The 23,154-nt window shown below is 44.1% G+C and overlaps 1 protein-coding gene across 4 annotated transcripts in view; it reads left to right on the top strand.

The window, feature by feature from the left end:
- The first annotated feature begins 399 nt into the window (after positions 1–399).
- The window catches only part of egfra (epidermal growth factor receptor a (erythroblastic leukemia viral (v-erb-b) oncogene homolog, avian)), a 49,770-nt gene continuing 27,015 nt past the window's right edge, over positions 400–23,154 (top strand). For 2 of the 4 annotated variants that reach the window (XR_008811360.1, XM_056293624.1), the window contains exon 1: positions 400–2,852. Coding sequence is in view for 3 of the 4 variants with exons in the window: in XM_056293624.1 (XP_056149599.1) it covers positions 2,774–2,852 (79 nt within the window). In the remaining variant the exon portion in view is untranslated. The remainder of the gene's footprint in view (positions 2,853–23,154) is intronic. The other 2 variants (XM_056293623.1, XM_056293622.1) reach the window with 2 other exon arrangements.

Here is a 23,154-nt window from a genome sequence, read left to right as displayed (position 1 = left end):
TTGTACATACATACAATGAAATTCACTCTCTGCGTTTAACCCAGCCTAGCTGTGTAGCTAGGAGCAGTGGGCAGCCGCCGTGCAGCGCCCGGAGATGGGGGGAGTATGCTTTTCCCCCTCATCCCCGGGGTACTCTCTCGATACTTAGTCAAAGTATCGAGAGAGATAGTCTCAAAAGCTGTAATAACTGGGACTGTCAGTGACTCATTGTATAGATATGAATTTGGTAAGACAGGATATGCAGGAGTAGCTGGAGTTGAAGAACTAATTTTGTTTAAGATCTCATCAACCTTATTGCAGAAAAAAATCTAGAAATTCATGGGCCGGGGCGTTTAATTTACAACAATAGTATATTTACCCATAAGAATAATTACATTAATCATATCAGAAATAGATGCTTTTAGGTTACCCATGTAAAAAAAAAATTATGAGAAATGTCAAAGAAAGGAATGTCATTTACCTTAAGTGATATCCAATTTTTTTTAAATCGACCCAAAATCTTTTAGACACGGGGAAATAGAAGATGTGCTCTAAAGTTTTATCTGTTGCATTACAAAACATACAAGGATCCACTTCAAATGTAAACCTTTTCTCAAGAAAATCTGCAACAAGGTAAACCCTATGAATTGTTTAAAGTGAATTTTTTTACCTTTGGGGAAATGGGCCAATTAGAATGTGCTTTCACCATAATAGACAAGGTCTCCACATTAGGAAACATGTATACATACAGCTCTCCATTATAATCATGAGAAACTTGGATTTCATAATAACACCGATCACTTTATTATTAGAGCTGGGCGATACATTGACTTTTTATGTTATCTCGATATATTTTCAAACAAGATACTATAGGATGAGACAACACCATTTATATCGATATAGTTTGATGTTGCGTTAAAATACGTAACCCATTTCTTAACACTAGAATGACGGGATTCCACTCCTACCTGAAACGACCATGGATGGTCAAATTGACAGCCGGTTTTAAACTATATTCTGTCAAGATATATACCCACTTGAGATATTAATGCACTGCATATGTTAGTATGTCTGTTAGGAAACAACTGACACCAAAATTAACATTTTAACAACTATAATACTATTTTTAAACAATTTAAACTTCAGAAAGTGAAAGCATTTGTGATCATTATACAGCAATATCTGATCTTCTCGCTGATGGTCTCATTTGCTTATTGCGATCATGTAGCATGCCTATATACTACACAGTAGACCGGTTAAGTTTTACACACTTGAACTGCTTTAATCACCCTTCCATGCTATGTCACAACCGAGGTCGCCACTTGTATACATCATAAGTACTCGCCTGTAAGTTAAAGTGATCGCAACATAACTCTACATTCCCCTCTTCTAGATGTAACACAAAATACATTACAGCAACACAAACAACAGCTATGTTGCATAATTTAAGTGGTACAGATCCCTGGACACAACAGCATGAGTGGGGTACAGCACATAACAGGAACCTGACAAACTCACACGCCAGAAAAAGATGAGATGACATGTGTAACTAATAAGGTACAGAATAACCAACAAGGAAACTCCGTAATCAATCACTCGAAGAACAATATTTCTCGTAGTGCACACATTAGTTATATCAGTCACTGGGCTAAGTGGTGATGTATTCCCAATAATGCTGGTTGGGGTGGCTGACTCTTCCTCAGCAAGTCATCACAGGTTGTCTACCACCTGAATCACTTGAGGTGATTTCTGGTGTGGCAATGGACGGTGTGGGTGGTGCGGTGTCAGAGCAGACAGCTCCTCTATCAGGTGCTGCTGAAGTGGGAATTTGTGGCAGGTCATCCTCAGAGATGGCCGGTGGGGGTTCATCAACTCAGAGAAGGTGTCACCGATTTCTGATGTAGCTGGTTCCTTGGGATGCTATTATGTAGCTGTTAGGCTGTGGGGCTGGGCCCTCTACTCTTGTTAACCTGTCAAAACCACGCGCAGTCTGCACCCTGACGGTTTGACCTGGACTTAATGCAGGGAGGTGCTGGGCATTGCGGTCATGTTATGCTTTCCCCCTCATCCTCTTTTTTGTGACAGTGGCTTTCACGTTAGTGCGGACAGCTGGCTGGAGCATGGCTTTGGTCACTGGTATGAATGTTCTGGTCCGCCTGGACATAAGGCGCCGAGCGGGACCCTGAGAGCAGGATAAGCGGTTCGGATAATGGATAAAAGATTTTTTGAGGGAGTTGTTCCTTATCCGATGCAAGGGTCAAAGGTCAGGGTGTTGTTTTGCTGTAAAGCCCACTGAGGCAAATTTGTAAATTGTGATAATGGGCTATACAAATAAAAATGACTTAACCTCTGAACTCTTCTGAACACGAGGTTCTCCTGGACACGGGCACGAAGTCAGTGTGTACATCTTATGCACTGCAAATGATAAACGTTGCTCTTCGAAATGTCTCAGCGCCCCGCAGACCTTAAATGCACCCCACCTGAGAAGATGCAGCGAACCTCCCATCCTCCCTGGAGATGACGTCACGCCATCCAACGCTCCCTCGCCGTAGACTTGGGCGCCCCGTGCTGCAGGCGGAGGATCTATGCTGCGGGAGGGAGGAGGAGGAGGAGCTGTCAAAGTTGGAGCGTCCGGGAGAGCGAGAAAAGTTGATCACCTTACGAAAAGTCCAACGTGTCGGTTTGCATACGGCGGAATATCGCGCTTTTGCTCGGCATGGAATGACGCGCGTCCACTCGCTCCGGGGAAGAAAAAGAAATAAACAAAAATAAACAAAAGGGCTTTGAAAACGCAATGGCAGCACAGTTCAAAATCTGGATCTCTCTCACCTCCTTGCTCTCGCTGGGTTCGTGTGTCCTGCCGGAAAAGAAAGGTAGGTGAAGGAACTTTAAACGTGGCCGTGTGGCAGAGAAGGCATTTTTTCTTCTTTGAAGTCGTGTAGCTAAAAATCGTCAAAATAAATCAAAATCTGCCTGTGGCAACTCTGCTGCGGTCGCGTTGAGAGACTCAATCCGGCGTGGGAAAAAGTTCTCAGTCAGAGCCTCTGGTTTTTTTTTGGGGGGGGGGGGGTGGAGGGGTACTTGGTCTACGTACAAATGCGTGAAAACGACTTAAACTTTATCGATCTATACCTCACTGCAACCTTGGTGGTGAACATGTAGAAACGTATCCGTGTCGATTCAGAAAGTATGTGGGTGAAAAGGGGAGAAGGCAGAGGCATCCTCCCCGTGCGAGACGACGACCGAGTCAGTAAATACGTACCAGATCCGTGCTGATGGGAGGGATGAGGAGGGGGGGTTATTGTGTAATTCCTGCTGCTTACTTTGCCGGGGACTGAAATTATTATTATTGGTTTCCCCTCTTGCAATGTTTGTGAGCGCTTTGTGAACACACGATGAGCTTCTTTTCTTTCCTTTGGCCCTAACTGCGAAATGTTGTCCGCAGTCCCCAATGTTATATGTTATATTGACCACCCTGTAAGACTTTCTCTCTCTCTCTCTCTCTCTCTCTCTCTCTCTCTCTCTCTCTCTCTCTCTCTCTCTCTCTCTCTCTCTCTCTCTCTCTCTCTCTCTCTCTCTCTCTCTCTCTCTCTCTCTCTCTCTCTCTCTCTCTCTCTCTCTCTCTCTCTCTCTCTCTCTCTCTCTCTCTCTCTCTCTCTCTCTCTCTCTCTCTCTCGTAGCGCGCACGGATAAAGAAGTGCGTTTGTTTCATTTCCCGACTTCTCGCACTTCGGACTCGACCCAGCGGGTTGTCAGCGCCGTGTTGTCTTATTGGAATCTCGCTCTCTCCATCTCTCGTCCTGCACGCGCTCTCGTCTCGCATGCCGGGCTGTTGAAGGCAGAGGCAGTTTGCGGCAGTTTGCGTCGAGTCCGTTGACTCTTTTTTGTTGTTTTGTTTTGGAAATGACAGATTTTGTCATAGAGCTGAAAGCCGGGTAGATGAAAACAGACGATATGGATAATGAACGAATAAATGTCAGTGAAGAAATTAATAAAATTTATATGAAGAAAAAAAATGCTTAAAAGTAGGCGGTCCCTGCAGGGAAACCTAATCTGTGCCGTTGTCTGCTTTCTGTTGGCCTTGACGTAAAGGTCATAGAAGAATTGTTCTTAAAAAAAGACACAAGCTTGTACTGTTTTGGCTGTTACTTCAGTGCTTTATGCTGTTGATGACATATTCAACATTCTTAAAAAAAAACCCAAAACAATGACACATTGGGTCTATTAATATGCATCTCGCTGTGTGAGATATGAGTGAGTAGGCATGGATATTTTTCTGCAAGACTGTATCAAACAGGATTGGTTCTGCATTTTATTGCAGCAAACAAGACCGCAAACGAGGCCATGTGATTCAGATCTCGAGGAAGGGGCAGGTGTCAGAGGAGAAAGTGTCCACGGAAACCTCTTAAATCCCCTACTTCCTGTTTACACCACTCATCCTTACCCGCAACTCATTATTACACTGTTGTTCCCCCATCATAAGCAGAGGCGAGTCCGTGCAGTTTAAGCAACGGTCTCCAGAGTGCCCTACAGAGTTAACAAGCACACTTTTCACTTGCCCTTGCCTGCTCAAACAACTTCCATCCCGGCCCGGCGTTCAGACAACCATAACAAATCAGATGTGTTTGTGAGCCAAAAAAGACAGAACTTCTAAATATTTCTGGACTGCTAAACAAACTAGACAGCACACATTTTACCCGTCAGAGTGACCTCTCCTTAATAAGGATATAGGGGTTTCATTTGAACTCGTTGTACCAGCTGTAATAATAGTTGGTTGAGGGAGTGTGTTCTGATATGATTAATAAAAAAAAATTATCGGCGACTAATCCGTATTTCCAGGGAAAAGCGAAGCCTACCATATGGTTTTTTTCCTTTTGGGCCAGGGGCTAAGACAGATGTTTCCGTGTGGTACATAGTGTTTTCCTGACACATAGTCTTAAAAAAAAAAAACGTAAGCTGATTTGAACGTGACATCAAATCACATTCCAGTATCCTGGGCATCACTGCTTGCCTAAATCTGTCCAGGTGGAGAGAGGCAAACACTTGGGACAAATGAAGGGATATGTTGATCATTTCCCACTTAAGCTGATATGTAAAGGTATGAACTAATAAGATTTATCCGTTAGAATAAGAGAAGATCCAGGCTACTACTGTATGGTAATGAAGTTGTGGCATCCCATTTGGAGATGCTACACCCATGAATAGATGATGGCAAATTGCATTTACTACAAGAAATTAATCTTTATAGGGTTCAAGTTAGATAACTGAATGAATTCACCCTGTCACACCAGAGTTGTTCAGACTAGCTCCTTTATTATTGACAATGCACTTACGAGTCCCCACTTGACTTGACGGTGATTTGAACGGATGTATCAGATGTTGCTCTTCTGCACAATGAAAAAGACATTAAGGCCGTGGGCGCCCTCTTGGAGGAGCACATGAGATTTGATAATGCGCTTTGCAGCGGTCACTTCTCCCACAGGAAACCCACGCTGTTGGGCCTCTAGCCACTGACGGCCTTGGCAGGGTGTAATGGTGGGCCATGGAAGTCACATCAAACCTGCTGGACAGCAGGAACTTTCCTCATCCTACATGTTGACATTCATTCTTAACTGTCCCAACTCATGTGGGGAGGTTGTCAATGAAGTCTGCGCTTTCAGTCGGGAGCCGGAATTAATAAACTTTTGAGTGGCATGTTTTTACTCTGGAGATAGTTATTCCCCACTTAGATGTTTCCAAAACTCCTCCAGCTTTCAAGTCTCTCGTCAGTCCCTTTGCTTATCTGCGAGTGAAGATATGAGGCGGAACTGCCTGAGGGCCCTGCTCAGTGGGATACCAGATAACCTGTGATGGATCAAACTAATCACAGGGGCATGTTGGTGGCTAAATCCTTAATCCTCTCCACGACACACTCCTGGACTTACGTGGGCATAGATAACCCACTTATATCAGTAAGCTTTGTCAGAAAAAATAGGTTATTCTATTTCTTAATACAGTGAGATTGGATGACAATGTATGGTGGAAGTCCAGTTCCATAATCTCTGCATTTATAGGTCATACTCTGGCATGCTTATGCACCTGTTTAAGCCATCCATGCATCATGGCCATTTAAGATCTCACCCAATGCTTTAGAGTAAGTGCACTCTCTGCTGCATTGTGTTGAGAGTCCAGCAACCTCCCTTTGTCAATTGCCTACTTTTTTTTCCATGTGACTTTCAGAAAATCTTTCTTTTCTGATCCTTGGAGTCCCCTCTCTGGGTTACGATGGATGTAGTGAGTTATTGGTTATGATCCTCTGTAATCCTAGAATCTCTAGTCTGCTTTTTAGGGTGCAGAGGGGTGCTGCTGCCTGTTGCTGGTGTAGTCTATGCAGTACCTACCTCTGATGACCTTCCCAGACTTCCATCTGCTAGAGCCATTGTAGCAGATATGGCTTTTGGGTCGGGGTGATGGGAGCTGGGGGGAGAATTTCTCTTTCCCCTCCTCCCCTGGCTTTGATAAACTACACTGTGTCTGAGTGGAAGCGGTTTTGGTTGGCGAGCCTCTGGATTTCTATTTCACTCGGGGACAATGGTGCCTCTGTAGAGGGCACGCTATCAGGCAACACTGATACCTTTGTGGAGCACTTAGATCTGTGGCGTGCAACGGACACACTCTTGGCTAGACATGTATGTCATCAAAGTAGAACACAGGCATTAAGCAGCTCCTGTCATTCCACTTAATTTCTACCTTCAAAGCCGGGCACCCACAGCCATTGTTTATGGCCTAACATCAGGTGGCACGCTAAATTAATTTGTTATCATGGTTTTATATGCATGCCAGTCTATGCCATCATGAAAAACACAAACGAATGTTCATGTGTTGGTGTTGTTAATGCCACAAAAAAAGAAAGGCAAGAGTTATAGATCGATCAATGATGAATGATTGATGAGTGAATTTAATTATTGAAAGCGCTCTTATCACATCTTGCAGGATGCAGCAGGAACTAAAGCAGATTGTATACATCCAGTTTGAGCACTGGATTGAATAAGTGACCCGTATGACCATGGTTACTCATTGAACTGATTTGTGTCCTCTGTTTGTACACGGTAACAAAGTCATCCACTGCATTTATAGCCTTTCCATGATTCAGTGGCTGCATAGAGTCTCAAGTGGAAAGAGACCAAGGAATTCAGGCTGGAAAAAAAGCCCTCTGCTATCGTCCCATCTCATTAGGTGCAGTGTTGTGTTAAAAGGAAAAAGAAGCCCGGAGTTCCATTTCTACATTTCAGTTATTAAGGCCACATTAGTACGTGTATCTGCTATGACACATTCTACTAATAGAATAAGGGAGCTTTCAGATGCTTTCATCGTCAAATTATTTAGGCCTTACGATGGGCAATGTTATCGTTCCCTGTTCCAAGCACCATTTCACCTTGTCTTAGGCAGGTATGGTTTAATGGGGGGAAATGTTTTTCCCATTATTTATTTATTTTACGTATCAGCAATCTGTTTGCGTTGGGGATTTTTATATTGCGTGTTCATAATGGAATGCTTATCTGTAGCTCATGGTTATCCAAATATTAAACACCATAATGTCATAAACAACGGCTTTTTTGTTTTCCTCTGTGTTTGAAAAGTGCATGTGCTGGGCCAATGGAGATGTTTGCAATAGTAAGTAATGCATCTGTGTATTTGGGTAACCCGTTTCTAATTCAGAGAGTCACTATGCATGCACTTTCAGTATTCATACAATGAGGTAGAAAGCATTATTCTTTAAACAAGCTCAAACTAACGGTTAACTCAGTGATAACCAGTTGGTTTTCTATTCTGCCAGGAAGTTAAATATATTCATCTGCTGTGGCCGATCTAAAAATTCCCTGATTAGATGACTGGTAAAATAGAAAACCAGCAGCACTGGGGGACCCCGAGAACTGCGGTGGGGAACCATTGAGCTTACTGCTACAGCTAACAACTTTGCTTTAATTACCGTGGTTTGAAGAAGAAGGGTGCATGAAGGCGGCGGTAAACAAATGTACATGTAAGTACTGGCACAATTAAGCTTGAAATACAGGTATCATGTGTCGTAATGTTATCAGATCATTAAGTGTAGTTTGAGGACTTACAGTCTTAAGGGGGGTGATTACTGAAAACAAGCTTTGTCTAGTCTTGGGTTAGATTTTGCTGTCAGCAGGGAACACCATTTTCATACTTTCACAGCACTTAAATAACGTCTTTGTTTCAACAGACATTTTTCATATGAGTAAATGACATAGTTTGAACAAGTCTTTCAGAATTGCCCCATGGGGCGATGTCACACCGGGAATAATCAACCCAGATTTTGCATAAGGCGGTCCATGCCAAGAGTAAGGCAACCTCAACAGCCACCGTTTCTGTCAAGGGAGGAGGTGGGCCCAACAGTGCTGCCAGCCAATCGGAGTAGTAGCTCCTGAAAATGTTATTTTTACGATAATGACACCCCCCCCCCCAACCGATCCCAACCAGCCGATTTCATTATAGAGATGGGTGTGGTGCACTGGAAACCAAATAACTTTTGGTGAAACCAACTAATATAAATGTCATGGATGTGTTTCACAGACAGACAGCAGTTAACCAATTTGTCAGAAAAGTAGAAAAATAGCTCCCTTTAACGGTTTTGATGATAATTTTCCTCATTTATTTGCTGGCACTGCTGTTGTTGCTGATAAGTTACCAGTAACAGCCCCTATATTTTGCGGTGTGAAAGGCATTAGAAAGTTGAAACCATGACATTTCATACTGTTTTAAATTCTTACACCGAATGATGACTTCTGGTAATCGTGTCTTTTGGCCTTTGAATAACCTCCAGAATAGACTTTAATGGTCTTTAACTGTCTTGTGAGGTTGAAAACGCTGAAGCAGTTTAGCCAAACCATATTATTTGGTAAAGATGGAAAATGGGCATTGAGACGGTTCCCACTGAAAAACATGGCACTCCCACAGTAAAGATGGACTGGGGAATTTTACAGCTGAGTTCAATTGAGAAGACTGTTTAAAAGAAATAGTCTATGCCTGTTTATTTCACGGAGAAGAGTAAGTCGCTGTAATTTGCATTCAAGGTCGAACACTATTGAATTTCCATGTCCTCATGCAAATGCAGTGCTGACAGGTGACAGTGAGATGGACAGGGGTGATGCACAGATCAGAGAAGGAATCTCAGCAGGAGAGAAAAACAGGAAAGTCAAGCCGCATTTCTACCCAAAGTGTCTGGGACTTTTAGTCCCAAGAACTACCTTTCAAGAAACTAAAAGGTTCCTTCAGCTCATTGTTGTCTGCGTTTCCACCGTGGTCAAAAGACCGGCGAAGATGAGGCAAATTAGTCCGCTGACGTATGAGCAGCACATCTGGTTTTTTTTCTGTCTAGTAATTATGTTTCTTCTCCTAATCAAAATATTTGAATAAGCGGGAGAACAAACAAAGAAGGACTGATATTGGATGACATTTCCACAGAGCTCTAAAAGCTGTTTTATAAAGATTATTATTAAGAAGTATTTCCTTATGATGACATGCATGAGACAAATCGCATTAAAATAATAAATTTAACTCCGGCTTGGTCGGGCGTCCCTACAGAATGTGTCTGTGGGTGGGAAGCCAGATGTGGGTACGTGTCCTGGTCGCTGCACTAGAAACTCCTCTGGTCTGTCAGGTCACCTGTTCGGGAGGGAGTGGGAACTGGGGGGAATAGCATGATCCACCCACACGCTACGTCCCCCTGGCGAAACTTCTCACTGTCAGGTGAAAAGAAGCAGCTGGTGACTCCACATGTATTGGAGAAGGCATGTGGTAGTCTGCAGCCCTCCTCTGATCGGCAGAGGGGGTGGAGCAGCAACCAGGCTGCTTTGAAGAGTGGGGTAACTGGCCAAGTAAGAGATAAAGGGCGGGAAAAGCCAAAAAAGGGGGAAAAAATAAAGTAATATGTTTAATCACAACAAAAACAGCCACAAAGTACTTTGAATTTATTAATTTTGGCAAATACACCCAGTATAATATCATGTATTAACCACAAAAATGCATGCCGGTATTTATTATGGATGGTACACCGGCCGATGTTGATCTGGCACATTTTAATTGTGCGACAGCAATGACATAATTAATGGCAGAGAAGATGACCGGAGTGGTGTCCAAAAGTGTTTTTTCCACTTTTGCTGATGAGCTCTCTGATAGTCCTCTACATAGAACTCCCTAGATAGTGAGTAGCGAGTCGTCAGTAATTTCAGACACAGTGCTGGATTGCGGCTGCAGATTTTCTTTTTAAAATGGCAGTTGAAATAAAATGTTGTGGGTAGTTGACCAATCAGAAATATTCAGTGCTGCAAACCCCACCTCCAAAGTTCCTGTACTTCTGGAAAGTACTACCTCCTGAGCAGGGGCTATTTAGGGGGTAAAATAATGTCCCTGAAACCTAATTTAGACCCCGGTCCCTGTGGTGGAAATGCACTGGGTTCCTCAAACGGTTCCTAGTTACTGGGGAAAGTTCCTGCGGTGGAAACGCGGCTATAGACAAACAAAAATCAGAAGGACGGAGTGAGATCTTTGACTTGGGTATTCATGGCACTTATCAAAGTGGCCTCTATCTACAGGAATGTCTCTTCTTTATGTGGCTGCTCCTCTCAGCATTCAACACATGGCTGATACAGCGGAAAGGAGTTACGTTCATATTTACCCTGCAGACCGGGGTGTGGTTTCTTCTCTAATAACCGTACCCTCAGGTCTATGTGAAGACCGGTGTTTGGAACAACACTTGGACAAAAAAAGAATCCCCTGCAGGGAGGAGAACAATAGCTTCACAAACAAATCTCGATCTCAGACCCCAGCAGAAGAGAACCCTGCTAGAAGGGTGGAAACCGATTTCAGCATCTTGCTTCCTTAATAAAATATAGCCTCTTCCTGTGTGGTCCAACAGCCCAATAAACTAAATGGTGTGTTTAAACTCTGACTCACTCACTGTTAGTGGTTTGGACCATATTGTTAATTCTAGCTACTTTATCCAATTTATGTAAAAGAATTCGCCCATCTGACAGAAGCTATTGGTGTAGGGATTCGGGATATTTGTAATTCCCCTTTGCCGAGCAAAGAGGAGGGACTTCCTGTCTCCAATGAAAATGTTGTCACCTTATTCACTTTAACCGCTTTTACACTCTCGAGTTATAGGATACTTTTGACAGCTTTTTTTCTGATGCACAGCCAACATGTAAACATCCCTCAAAAGTTGTTAGCACCATAATTCATAGTATTCATGTTGGTAGTCCTGCACAGTCCTCGGGAATCCTGACCAGGCTTGCCCCGATAGTTTTCATTGCTATTGCTGAAGTGTGTTTTCTTTGCTTACTGTATGGAGGCATTTCATGCTCTATTGCAGTGGGTGTGGTGCAGAGTGTCAATCAAGATCTACTATATAATACTTTTAATTACCCTTTGTAATGCTACACAGTTAGTCACACAAAAACAGAAGGGTTAAAGATTAGGAGACCAGTAATTGTTTAGTTAACCTTAGATTTCATCAACACTGAGTTTACCATCTGCTCCGAGCAAAGACATGGAAACAACAGTTCTAATATTGTAGTACTGTTAAGGGTATAATAAGTAGGATTTTCATAAAAAAACTAAAAAACAATGACTATCCATCCATTATCTGAACCGCTTATCCTGCTCTCAGGGTCGTAGGGATGCTGGAGCCTATTCCAGCAGTCATTGGGCGGCAGGCGGGGAGACTCATACAAAAATAAGCCCTCTCATTCATATTACTTATGAGCCACTAGACGTGTCTGTATCTGCAGAGACCCTGTCCTCTGCCTGGATTTTCTTATCGTTCTTATTTTGCTGTGTACGGGACGTTTTCTGGGCATTAAACTTTGGGCAACGGAAGTCTATAAAAACGTAAGGACCAGGTGCCAGATCGAGAGGAAGCTACAACAGTGGCGGACACGGTGCTGAAAAGACGCAAATATAGCGAGGCGAAACGCCAAGCGGTCAAATCTCGTTCCAAAACGAGAGTGAATCGGGGGGTTGGTTTTCACCTGCTGGCGAGCACTGAAGGAGAGGATGGGGATGAAGAGCGATGCGGAGTTGGCTTGTACACTGGGATGTGTTCAGTTGCTGGTGACGTTGAGTTGGGGAGGAGGGGCCAGCTTTAAACGTTGTGTTTACAAACCGCAACTGACAAATCCTACTGGTTCTACCTTTAACGTAAAACTTGGGAAGTAAAAAGTAGTATACAACAGAAATTACTCTCGCCATCTGTCGTAAAGCTGTGGAGAACTGACGTAAAGAAAAAAAAATCAACATTGCTTAGACAAGAGAGGCACTGTTAGACGTCAAGGTCCCACACTGGACCGAGCAAATAAAGACGGATAGGCACAATCACCCGTTAACTGAAACCTGTAATGCCTCGAGGTTTCTGGTAGTCTAGAGCCCGTGTCACATCTCTGAATAGGTCTAATACCCTGACAGAGAGCTGAGCGTGTGAAACACAGGTTCCCAGCTAATGCCTGTTGTTGTGGTAATGCTATCCCCACCTCTGGACCAGATTCACTTTGGCAGATAATGATATGAAGACTGACGAATAGCTGAACATACAGAGTGTGTGTGTGGGGGGGGTACATGAATAGAGTATAGGATGTATAGCTGATGAATGTATAGCCCCATCTCCATGGAAACCCCAAATCTTTGGACAAAAGGTTCTTTTTTTTTTCAGGACTTTGTCTGCTTTTGACACAGGCCTTTATCTGTCTTCGCTGACCTTAATGTTCTGTGTAGACATGACTTTGGTGACTTTGTTATACAGCCCTATGTCAACACTGAAGGGAAAGGCCTTCTCTCTTGGTTAAAATTTATGGAGTCTGCTAACACAGGATTCATTTAAATGTTTTCGTCTTGCATTTTAAATGAAGAAATACGATCCTGCTGACAAATTTCAGAACGGACGAATCTCATTATAGCTGCAATTATGAATTTTAAAAAAATGCAGTTGATTGTAGATGGTTGGTTCATGGTTGATTTTATTTGCAAAGTTGTCCAAAGGTCTGTTTTCAAAATCTAGGACTGAACAAAAAGATTGTCACGAAATGATTTTCATGCAGTTTCAGGACTTGCTGGGAAGGAAATAGCGGGCATTCCTAGTCCTGGTGTGCCCATGTCTGAATTATGTGCCCATGCTGTGATGACAGGGTAGAGCTGGCAGTGCATCGTGACGAGGCGTGTGATCGGAAGGAAAGATGGCCTCGCTTTTTACACGCCTGCATCACCTCGCAAGGTTTTTTTTGTGGTTTTTTTCCCCTCAACCTGGTAATTTATAGCTTGGGTGACAACATGGCCTGTCAACGTTGCGCCGGAAACCCTTTTGTCACAGATGAGTGAGCCGAAATGCGATTTGAGTTGGGCATGAAAAATACCATGTGCTTTAAACACAGCGGACCTCCTTTATTTGCCTTGTAAATTTCAACGTCGCCGATGCCTCGTATGGCTCAAAATTAATTTCCTGATGGAGACCTGGAGCGGAATAACTTCATTACCACATGTTGTCATAATTGAAGCCATAGGGTTTGTAAAAACAAGGAGCTCTGCATGTGCCACCGGCGTTGTTCTCACCTTTCAGAAAAAGATGGAATTGAGCCATTCATTACACGAAAGCCTCGTTGCTTAAGATATTCAACAATATCCACTGTGTTTTCTTGCAGTGCAGCATGTTATAATTAATGACTGCATGCAGCATCCCTCAGAAATGATCAATAACTAGTAGATCCTGCTTTCAGCTGGGCTGTTGGCTGCGTAGTGAGGTGAAGAATGGGTTTCATGCTGGATGCTCCCTGGAGTGCATAGTTGGCCCACAGCCAGATGGTGAGGATTAGCCCTCTGGACCTCCACATATATTCATTGTAACAACAGCCTCCTCCTGAGCTGATTACAGCGGGGAATCTGAGATTTTTAATATGAATGTGCTTGTTTAGTTATCATCCCGGTATAATAACAGCAATCAGGCACCCAGGATATGTCCTAAAGATTAAGGAGACTTTAAGCCCTAACTCGGGGCCCAAAGGATATGAAAACACACCACCAAATTTGATTGTTTTCAAACTCTCAAGCATGAGGTATTTGAAGTATGCATGGTAGCCATCCACAGACAGAGAGGCCTTTGACTTGTCTTTGCTGTCACCCTGCCCTGGTAAGGCAGCATTTTTAAATGTTTGTCGTTTACTGTAAATGTTTGCATATTTCCAAGAAAATAAATTATCTTGAACTTTCTAAGAATTAGTTTGGGCTCTGAGAGGTATGGGAGGTTGAAAAAACAATAAAAAAGACATTCAGTCAGAGGGGCGGCGTGGCAGTCTATTCCGTTGCTTGCCAACACGGGGCTCGTCGGATCGAATCCCCGTGTTACCTCCGGCTTGGTCGGGCGTCCCTACACACACAACTGGCCGTGTCTGCGGGTGGGAAGCTGGATGTGGGTATGTGTCCTGGTCGCTGCACTAGCGCCTCCTCTGGTCAGTCGGGGCACCTGTTCAGAGGGGGAGGGGGAACTGGGGGGGAATAGTGTGATCCTCCCACGTGCTATGTCCCCCCAGTGAAACTCCTCACTGTCAGGTGAAAAGAAGTGGCTGGTGACTCCACGTGTATTGGAGGAGACATGTGGTAGTCTGCAGCCCTCCCCGGATCGGCAGAGGGGGCGGAGCAGCGACCGGGATGGCTCGGGAGAGTGGGGTAATTGGCTGGATGCAATTGGGGAGAAAAAGAGAGAGAGAGAAAAAAAAAGATACTTAGTCAGCTAACATAGTGAGGCCATGCTTCTGTAACCAGTGTATTCGGTAACTACGGTTGTATTTGTATTTTTGAATCAGTAGTATCATAATCTAAAAAGGGCAAGGAAGCACACAGCCCTCAGCTTCGAGTGTCCTGCTTAAACTTTTCCCTCAGCTTAATGTGAAATAACCAGTGTGGTTGAGGCCTATTGCGCCATGGCTTTCACTCCAATTGTTCACTCCCTCAGATAGTTATGAGTGTACGTTTCTGTAGTCGGGAGTGTGTTTCACACACAGACCAACACTGAGCCGTGTGGCTGATAGGGAGAAAAGGGCTTCGGCTGCCAAGTCTAATGTCTTTGATGACTGAGGCAATGCAGCCAGGCCTTAGGTCGTGCAAAAGCCCCTCTCTGTCCCTGCAGCGAGTGGGCGGCCTTAAAACAACCGCCCTCCATAGCCATGATCAGTTCAAATAAGCCAACACATTGTTTTGGAGCCGTGCCTTGTACGTGTTTTTTGTCAGGAAGAGGCTCTCGCCTCTCATGCTAACAATAGATGCAATACGAGCCTCTTTTTATGTGGGATAGATAGCTGCTTATAGAAAAAGAAGCACTATTTGTTTTGGGATTTTTTTTTTTTTTTTTTTTGGTCAGGCCTTCTTCTTGACACAGTAATTCTGGACACAATATTTTTCACATACTTTGAAGATTATAACCAAGTACGCGTTATTCTCGGGGGGGGGGGGGGGGGAGCCAGATGCTTTGCTACCCCACCGCATATCAGGCATTTCAGTTTGGTGTGTCACCAGGAAGTCGTAATGAAATTCTCTGAGGCTTCGCTGTGCAACTGAAATTGGTCACGCGATTGGCAAATACAACACAACGTGTAGCTCAATCCCCTTTTCGCGGCATTGATCGTTCCGGGGTCTCCTCAGCCGTACGAAGCTAATTCGCTAAGCCCCATCTGTCCCTGAATGTTTTGTCCCTGGGTGCCCGCACCGATGAGACGGAAACTACTCATCAGTGGATGCGAGGCCCTGGTGATGTGTAAAGATGAGGTTGAAGTGGTGAGTAAGGGCTGAGCAACACCACGAGGATTACTAGCAAATACCCACAAGCCTTCATAGAATTAACCTTTTATGGGGCCCCTCTCTCTCTCTGTGTTAAAAGTCAGGCCAGACATAGTTGCTCGGGACATGACTAAGGCTACAACAAGGGTTGCTGGCAGAAGACCCTGTGACGCAGCCGTTAGAGCTACACAGAAATGAGTCTGTAGACAGCCAGTCTACAAATGGGTAGAGTAGAAAGTTGTCTCTACTTAAGGGTCTCCTGTCTTTTTGTGATCGAGAGGATCCATCGCGTGAGTCTTATCTGAGCTCTCCGGTGATGTGCTACAACGGGGTCCAGCTCCCGGGAACACTATAAACCGACAAGGGGATTCCCAAATCACAGCTGCTTTCTGCTGCTGGAATGATGTGTGAAACGTGTGGGTTTTTGTTGCCTTGTGGTTGTTTTTTTGGGGTTTTTTTTCCCTTTCACTTCCTTGGTTCTTCTTTTCCAGGCATAGCTCTTAGTCGGTTGGTGGAGAAGGGGGGTTGAGGATGGTGGTGGTAGTGGTGCTGTTTGGGGGGGGGGGGGTTAGTGACTTAGCAGCAGTGTGCTGACCGCCCACTCCCTCTCCCGTCTTCCTATCCAGCTTCCTGTGGGATTGAAGAGGAGTATAGTTTTAGCAGAAAGGGAGGGGGGGCTTGGCTGGAAGGGCTTTCGTGGGGAGAGTGCCTGTATCTTAAAGAGGAAGTGGGCTGAAACTTGGAACGTTTCAGGAGAATGGTGGCTGCTTTTTTTGGGGGGGGGTAAATGAGATGGGGGGGCTTGCAAGTTTTAGGTAACAGGATGTGGGATTGTGTTGTGTGTCTCACACAACTAATGGGCTTTCCAATAGGACATGTATGGGAATAATCTGGCTAATGACACGTGCGGTTTGATTAGCCATCCTTCGGAGTCGGCTGTGTTTCGGTCACAGCTGGGGAGTAGCGGAGGAGCAGCTGTGTTTAACTAACTCTAATAAATTATCACGGTGCCCAGGAAGTGAGGTCTTCCCCACCCCCCACCCCTTTTCTGAAAATGTGTAGTGTCATGTGGGACATTCTCTGTCACAGTTGTCATTTTTTGGAAATCAACGTGTTGTTGAAGGTTGGGATTATGTAATGTTTGCCGACTGCTGGCGGGCTTAAACGATAACCAGCTAAAAGGAAATAAAACAGTCAGCACATGCAAGCCAGTGTCCACCTGTCTTTTTTTTGTGGTGTTTCATTTGCTTTATGTGTAATGCTTTTAAATGCCTTCGTAAAGGGTTTTATTGCTAAATCTGTTGTGCCTGTTGGACGCCCATCCATACTGGAAGAGGAATCCCTCCTCTGGTGATGCTCTTCCTGAGACTTCTCATGCTTTTTTTTCCTGAAAACTTTTCTTTTTCTTTTTAACATTTTTATTCTCATCCTCATCGAGGGTGTAAGGATAAAGGGTGTCCATCTTTTGTTGTTTACTAAATCCACCTGTTTTTCTCAGTGCGTCAATGCAAAGCCCTCTTGAGACTGTGATTTAGGGCTATACAAATAGACTTGCCCGTTGCCCTCCCTGTACCTGTATGCTCAGTTTGGGTCATTATGCGTCCATCTCAGTAATGGAGGTTTTTGCCTGTCGCCCTTTTCTCACCACCCACCAGTCATGTCCAATAAACCTGCAGATTAACATGGTGTAAATTCAGTATCCATACTCGATAAACCTCATCCGAAATGTGTGCCTCTCTTCTCTGACGTGGTAGTATGGGGATGGGCAGTCATGTGTATTTTAAAGCATCTCATGGGTATCACCAGCTGGGGAAATTGGAGGAACACTGTGCGGGTGAATGAGTGCACATATTCCCATGTATTTGTGCGGAACTTAGGACCGGCGCTTCCCCACGCTGCCACTGAGAGTAAACATTATGATGGACCCGGCCACAGGTATCTGGAGTGTCTCATCGACTGTTGGAGAGTAGTCTTCTTTTTTTTTTCAAGAGAAGAGTGTAAACATGGGCCTTTTTGGTCTTTATTTGGTCACTTTGCTGAGCTTTCAACAGGCTGAACTTCCCTGACTCTGCAAAAAAAAAGAAACAACCTTACTGCGAGCAAGTAGCACTGTAGTTTAACTGTTTAGAGGAGGTTATGCGAAGAGTGGATTTATTTGGCGAAATGCCTCAGATGTAATCAGGGCAGGTATCACGGGGGAATTTTCTGCAGCCAAATCTTTAAAAGACATGTCGCTTTTGGAGCCCTTTAAGGTAAAGTCAGCCATTTTCACACAGGGTGTGTGAGACCCCCCCCCCTCCACATACAGTCTTGACACCTAAGCCTAAAATTAGACAGCTTTCTGACTCTCCCATTCTCCATCTTTGTTTCCTATCTATCAATCTGTCTGTCCGTCTGTCCCTAGCTCTCCACCGCAGTTAGCTTTGCTTGATGCATCACATTTTTCTGATCCCTGTTCCCGGGGACAGCGGTCAGCTGCCATCTGTATTAGCATCGCAGGATAGCTGTTTCTGAATAGCATCACAGGATAGCTGTTTCTGAATGACTCCATGCAAAGACCAACTTCCTGAGATGTCAGATGGGCTTACATTTTTGCATTTATTTAGAGAGAACAGGGGAGGGGGGTATATCCTCTTTTCTTTGCTAGAACCCTTTTTTTTTCCTTTTGAAAGGCCCCAAGATGTTTTCTCAGAGGGACTGATGCATAGCCCACGCAAAGGAAGAACGCCTCCTCCTCCTGGAACCAGAGTTCAGAGAGCAGGATATCAGTAGCTTTCAACCTCAGCTAGAAAGTATGTGTTCATGCTGACAGATACTTAGCGGACACTGCAACAGGAATGTAGACCGTCTGCATGTCGTGTGCTAACTGCAGGATTGTAGAAACATGTTAAAGATGTTAAGAAAGGAAGGTGTTACCTCTGGAAATTTTTTCCTTAAATGCAACTTGGCCCCTCAGCTCCTTCTGAATCTCAGCCAGTCAGGCAGCAGAGGAGGAGGACGCATGTGCTCGATGCATAGAAAGCATCAAGGAAGTGCTTTATTTTCCACACTTGCTAGTGGGCCTTGGAGATTTATGGATCCCTGAAACTGCAGGCTCTGGAAACTTGAGGCAGTGTACCCCTAAGGAGCACAGCCTTTGTCATGGGCCAACTTAAACAGAACTTCCCCCCCCCTCTACTTATCAATGTTCTTTTACTGCAGATCTGCAGAGAAATCAAATATTAAATTGTTATTATCTTGTCTTAACTGGAAATTCTGTCTCAGTAATGAAATCAAGCTTCATATCGATTTGTTATTTCACAGGGACACTCTGCAGAGATGGTTTGCTGGGATACTGTTGACGTGGAGAGCGAAATAAACAAGAATGTCAATTAGCATTGTTACTTCCCTTTAATTATGTGTAAGGTTTCCAATAATGTAATCAGCTGACTCTGGGCACAGTGTAATTGAATTGCAGGTAGGGAATGAGAGGAAGAGAATGCGGCTGGGTCGTCTATTGTTTTGAGTAGAGTATAAAGCATAATAACTTGAAATGTATAGTAACTGGTCCAATTTACCAGAGGAAATCATTAGATTACATTCAAGTTTGGAAATTTATTCCTTTGCCCTAGGACATTTCGGTATGCATTGGTGGACATTCACTACTTGTGTCCGGTAGTTGGGAACAAGAGAGAGTTGCCTCTGGGATGAGATTTGTTGCCAAATTAAATGAATCCAGAGAGCATGGTTTGTAAATGTCCATTATGCCCTAAAAACAAGTATGGTAAACCGCAAACTTTCCTTAGACACAAACAAATGTCAACTTGTATCTGAAGAAAATAATTCCTAAAAAATTAATTTCTGAATTTAAATTGTTATTCTGCAAATATTTACATTGTATTTTAAGTTTTGAAACTGCATTTGTTTCCATTGGCAACACACACCGGTGAGCCAAAACATTAAAACCACCTGCCTAACATTGGGTAGGTCCCCATTGTGCGCCAAAACAGCTCTGACCCTTCGAGGCATGGACTCCACAAGACCTGAAGGTGTCCTCTGGTATCTGGCACCAAGACGTTAGCTGCAGATCCTTTAAGCCCTGTAAGGTGTGAGGTGAGGTGTCCATGGATCGGACTTATTTTTTCAATACAGCCCATGGATGCTCGATCAGATTGAGATCTGAGGAATTTGGAGGCCAAGGCAACGCCTTAAACTCTTTGTCATGTTCCTCAAACCATTCCTGAACAATGTGTGCCGTGTGGCAGGGCACATTATCCCTCTGAAAGAGGCCCCTGCCATCAGGGAATACCGTTGCCATGAAAGGTTGTACCTGGTCTGCAACAATGGTGGTACGTGTCAAAGGTGGTACATGGTAGGTGGTACGTGTCAAAGTAACATCCACCCGAATGCCAGGACCCAAGGTTTCCCAGCAGAACATTGCCCAGAGCATCACACTGCCTCCACTGGCTTGCCTTCTTTCCCATAGTACATCCTGGTGCCATCTCTTCCCCCAGGTCAACAACGCACACACACCCGCCCGTCCACATGATGTAAAAGAAAACGTGATTCAGCAGACCAAGCCACCTTCTTCCATTGCTCCATGGTCCAGTTCTGATGCTCATGTACCTATTGTAGGCACTTTCACCAGTGGACAGGGGTCAACATGGGCACTCTCACCGGTCTGTGGCTACGCAGCCCCATACACAGCAAGCTGTGATGCACTGTGTGTTCTGACACCTGCATATCATAGCCAGCATTAACTTTTTCAGTAATTTGAGCAACAGTAGCTCTTCTGTGAGATCAGACCAGACGGGCTAGCCTTTGCTCCCCATGAGCATCAATGAGCCTTGGGTGCCCATAATAATAATAATAACAATAATAATAATGATAATAATAGTAATATTTATACATGTTGCTTATTATAGTTGCATAATTGAGTTTTTCCAAACATACGTACATGATGCCTTCTTACATGCTGAGTCAGCTTTGTTTTTTCTTCCTCCTCCCTTTGGATTAACTGGCTGGCAACTGATGATGCAAAGCAAACTGTAACATGATCGGCTGAAACGAATAGAAGTAATTCCTTTGAAAAGCTCACCACTACTTCTATCTTAAAAACCCACAAATGCGAGCCAATCTGTACAAGATTTATTTACAAATGCAGATTCCAACTTTGAGATACAATTTAAAGGTTATTTGTGGAATTATTTTCTTTTGATTCAAATTGAAGGGCATTTGTTTGTGTCTGTGAAAAGCCATTTGTGGTTTGTAAGTCATTTTGTCAATAATGTTCTCTTCATTTATTTATTTCCTCTTTGCATTTACTTCATTTGGAAACAAATCTGATTCCTTTGTAGTTGATCAAATCAATTTCAAGGTAAAGTTGACTTCACCTGTGCAGATGTAATGGTTATAACACAGACTAACCACATAGACTCCACTTCATGCCCCAGCTTCCCTGGTCATTTAGGAATGAATCTGATAATTGCGTATTATGTTGTTTATTTCTCCTATCTTTATTGTTTTCTATGTTGTTTAAGTAATGTACAACTTGTGTTTTGATGAGAAATGTCCAATTTGGGACAAATAAAGTGCTCAACTTTGAACATAGTTCTGCAATAAGGAGATATTCTATAATCTGGAACTGACCACACCACTACTTCAATACCCATTTGTAAGAGTTCATATGAATGCATCTGGGTGATGTGGCAGTCTGTTCTGTTGCCTACCAACATGGGGATTGATGGTTCAAACCCCTGTGTTACCTCCGGCTTGGTTGGGCGTCCCTACAAACACAATTGGCCGTGTCTGCGGGTGAGAAGCCGGATGTGGTTATGTGTCCTGGTCGCTGCACTAGTACCTCCTCTGGTCGGTCGAGGTGCCTGTTCAGGGGGGAGGGGGGACTGGGGGGAGTAGCGTGATCCTCCCACGCGCTATGTCCCCCTGGCGAAACTCCTCGCTGTCAGGTGAAAAGAAGCGGCTGGCGACTCCACATGTATCGGAGGAAGCATGTGGTAGTCTGTAGCCCCCCCCCCCCCCCGGATCGGCAGAGCGGGTGGAGCAGCAACCGGGACGGCACGGAAGAGTGGGGTAATTGGCCCGATACAATAAGGGAGAAACAGGAGGGGAAAATCCCCCCCCCAACAAAAAAAGTTCATACGAATGAATTTCCAGGCTGTAATATTAACCATTGTCTTGGTTCTCTATTTTTTTATGGGGGGGTTGGGGGGGGTTGAGAAGGCAGTAGGCATAGCACATTTCATTTTAATCTTGTATTGACTCTGCTATGTCAGGAGAATACCATTTGAAGTGTTGGTATTATTCCTGTTAGAAGTCAAAGACAGCTGCATGCAGCCATTATATATTCTCTTTGGTGTAAACACACTTTCGGACTTAATGAGCTTATTATACCACATAATGTGCTTTACCGTTTTTTTCCGCTGTCTTACAGATCCCATAGCCTCAAGAAACAAAAATCTGCCCACACACACTTGACTTCCAATGCTAGTCCACGAGTAAACATCAAAACAGCAATACATGACCGCACATTGCAGCCAGCTTAGATGACTAATGACCAGGTTTGTTAAGTCGTTGGCAAGCTTTGAATGTTATTAAGCACAGCACACTCAATGAAATGTTCCATACAGCGGAGCCTGCACGACAGGAGATTGCACAGGTACACACACACACATGCAACACACACACACAAGCAAGCAGAGATATGCCAGACCTGCCACTCCTCGCGCCTCCCTCGCTCCCGGACATATTGTGTGACGACAATTCAGCTGCAGGAAGTTAAGCAATCTGTCCTCGCTGCCTGTCACAGTATCACTTACATCACCATAAGTCACACCTATGAATTTAGGTACAGCAGCAGACAGTAGTATGTTGTGCATTGTTTTTATGAGTCAGAACTTTACGCAGGTGCTGTGGAAAAAAACGCAAGCCTCGTCCTTACGTGATGTGTCTTTTCCATACCACAGAAACCTGTGTGTATTTGCCCCTCAGTCTCTTCTCTTGGGCAAAATCTCAGTGTAAAGTTGCATAACAGTGTATATATGTGGAGATGATTCAGGTAACAGGTAATAGTTTTCGGATGTCGTTGACTGTATCACATGGGAAAATCTGGAACAGAACGGTCAAATGATGAACAGTATATTTATTATCAAGCTGTAATTCTGTCATAAATACAGATGCAGCTATATTGCACTGTAAATACAGGTCGACCTCATATAGCCCAAGAGCTTCTCGTTCTCCCGTGTTGTGGCTTGATAAGGAACCGGTTAATGGCTGTCAAACGTCAGGTTCTTCAGAGCGCCACTTGCGTCGATCATAAAGGAGCTGATGGAGTCAACAAAAGCCAGACACAAGGCG

This window comes from Lampris incognitus, chromosome 14, assembly GCF_029633865.1.
Source record: "Lampris incognitus isolate fLamInc1 chromosome 14, fLamInc1.hap2, whole genome shotgun sequence".
NCBI classification, from domain to species: domain Eukaryota; kingdom Metazoa; phylum Chordata; class Actinopteri; order Lampriformes; family Lampridae; genus Lampris; species Lampris incognitus.
The sequence above is the reverse complement of the archived record's forward strand: the minus strand, read 5'-3'. Positions and strand labels throughout refer to the sequence as shown.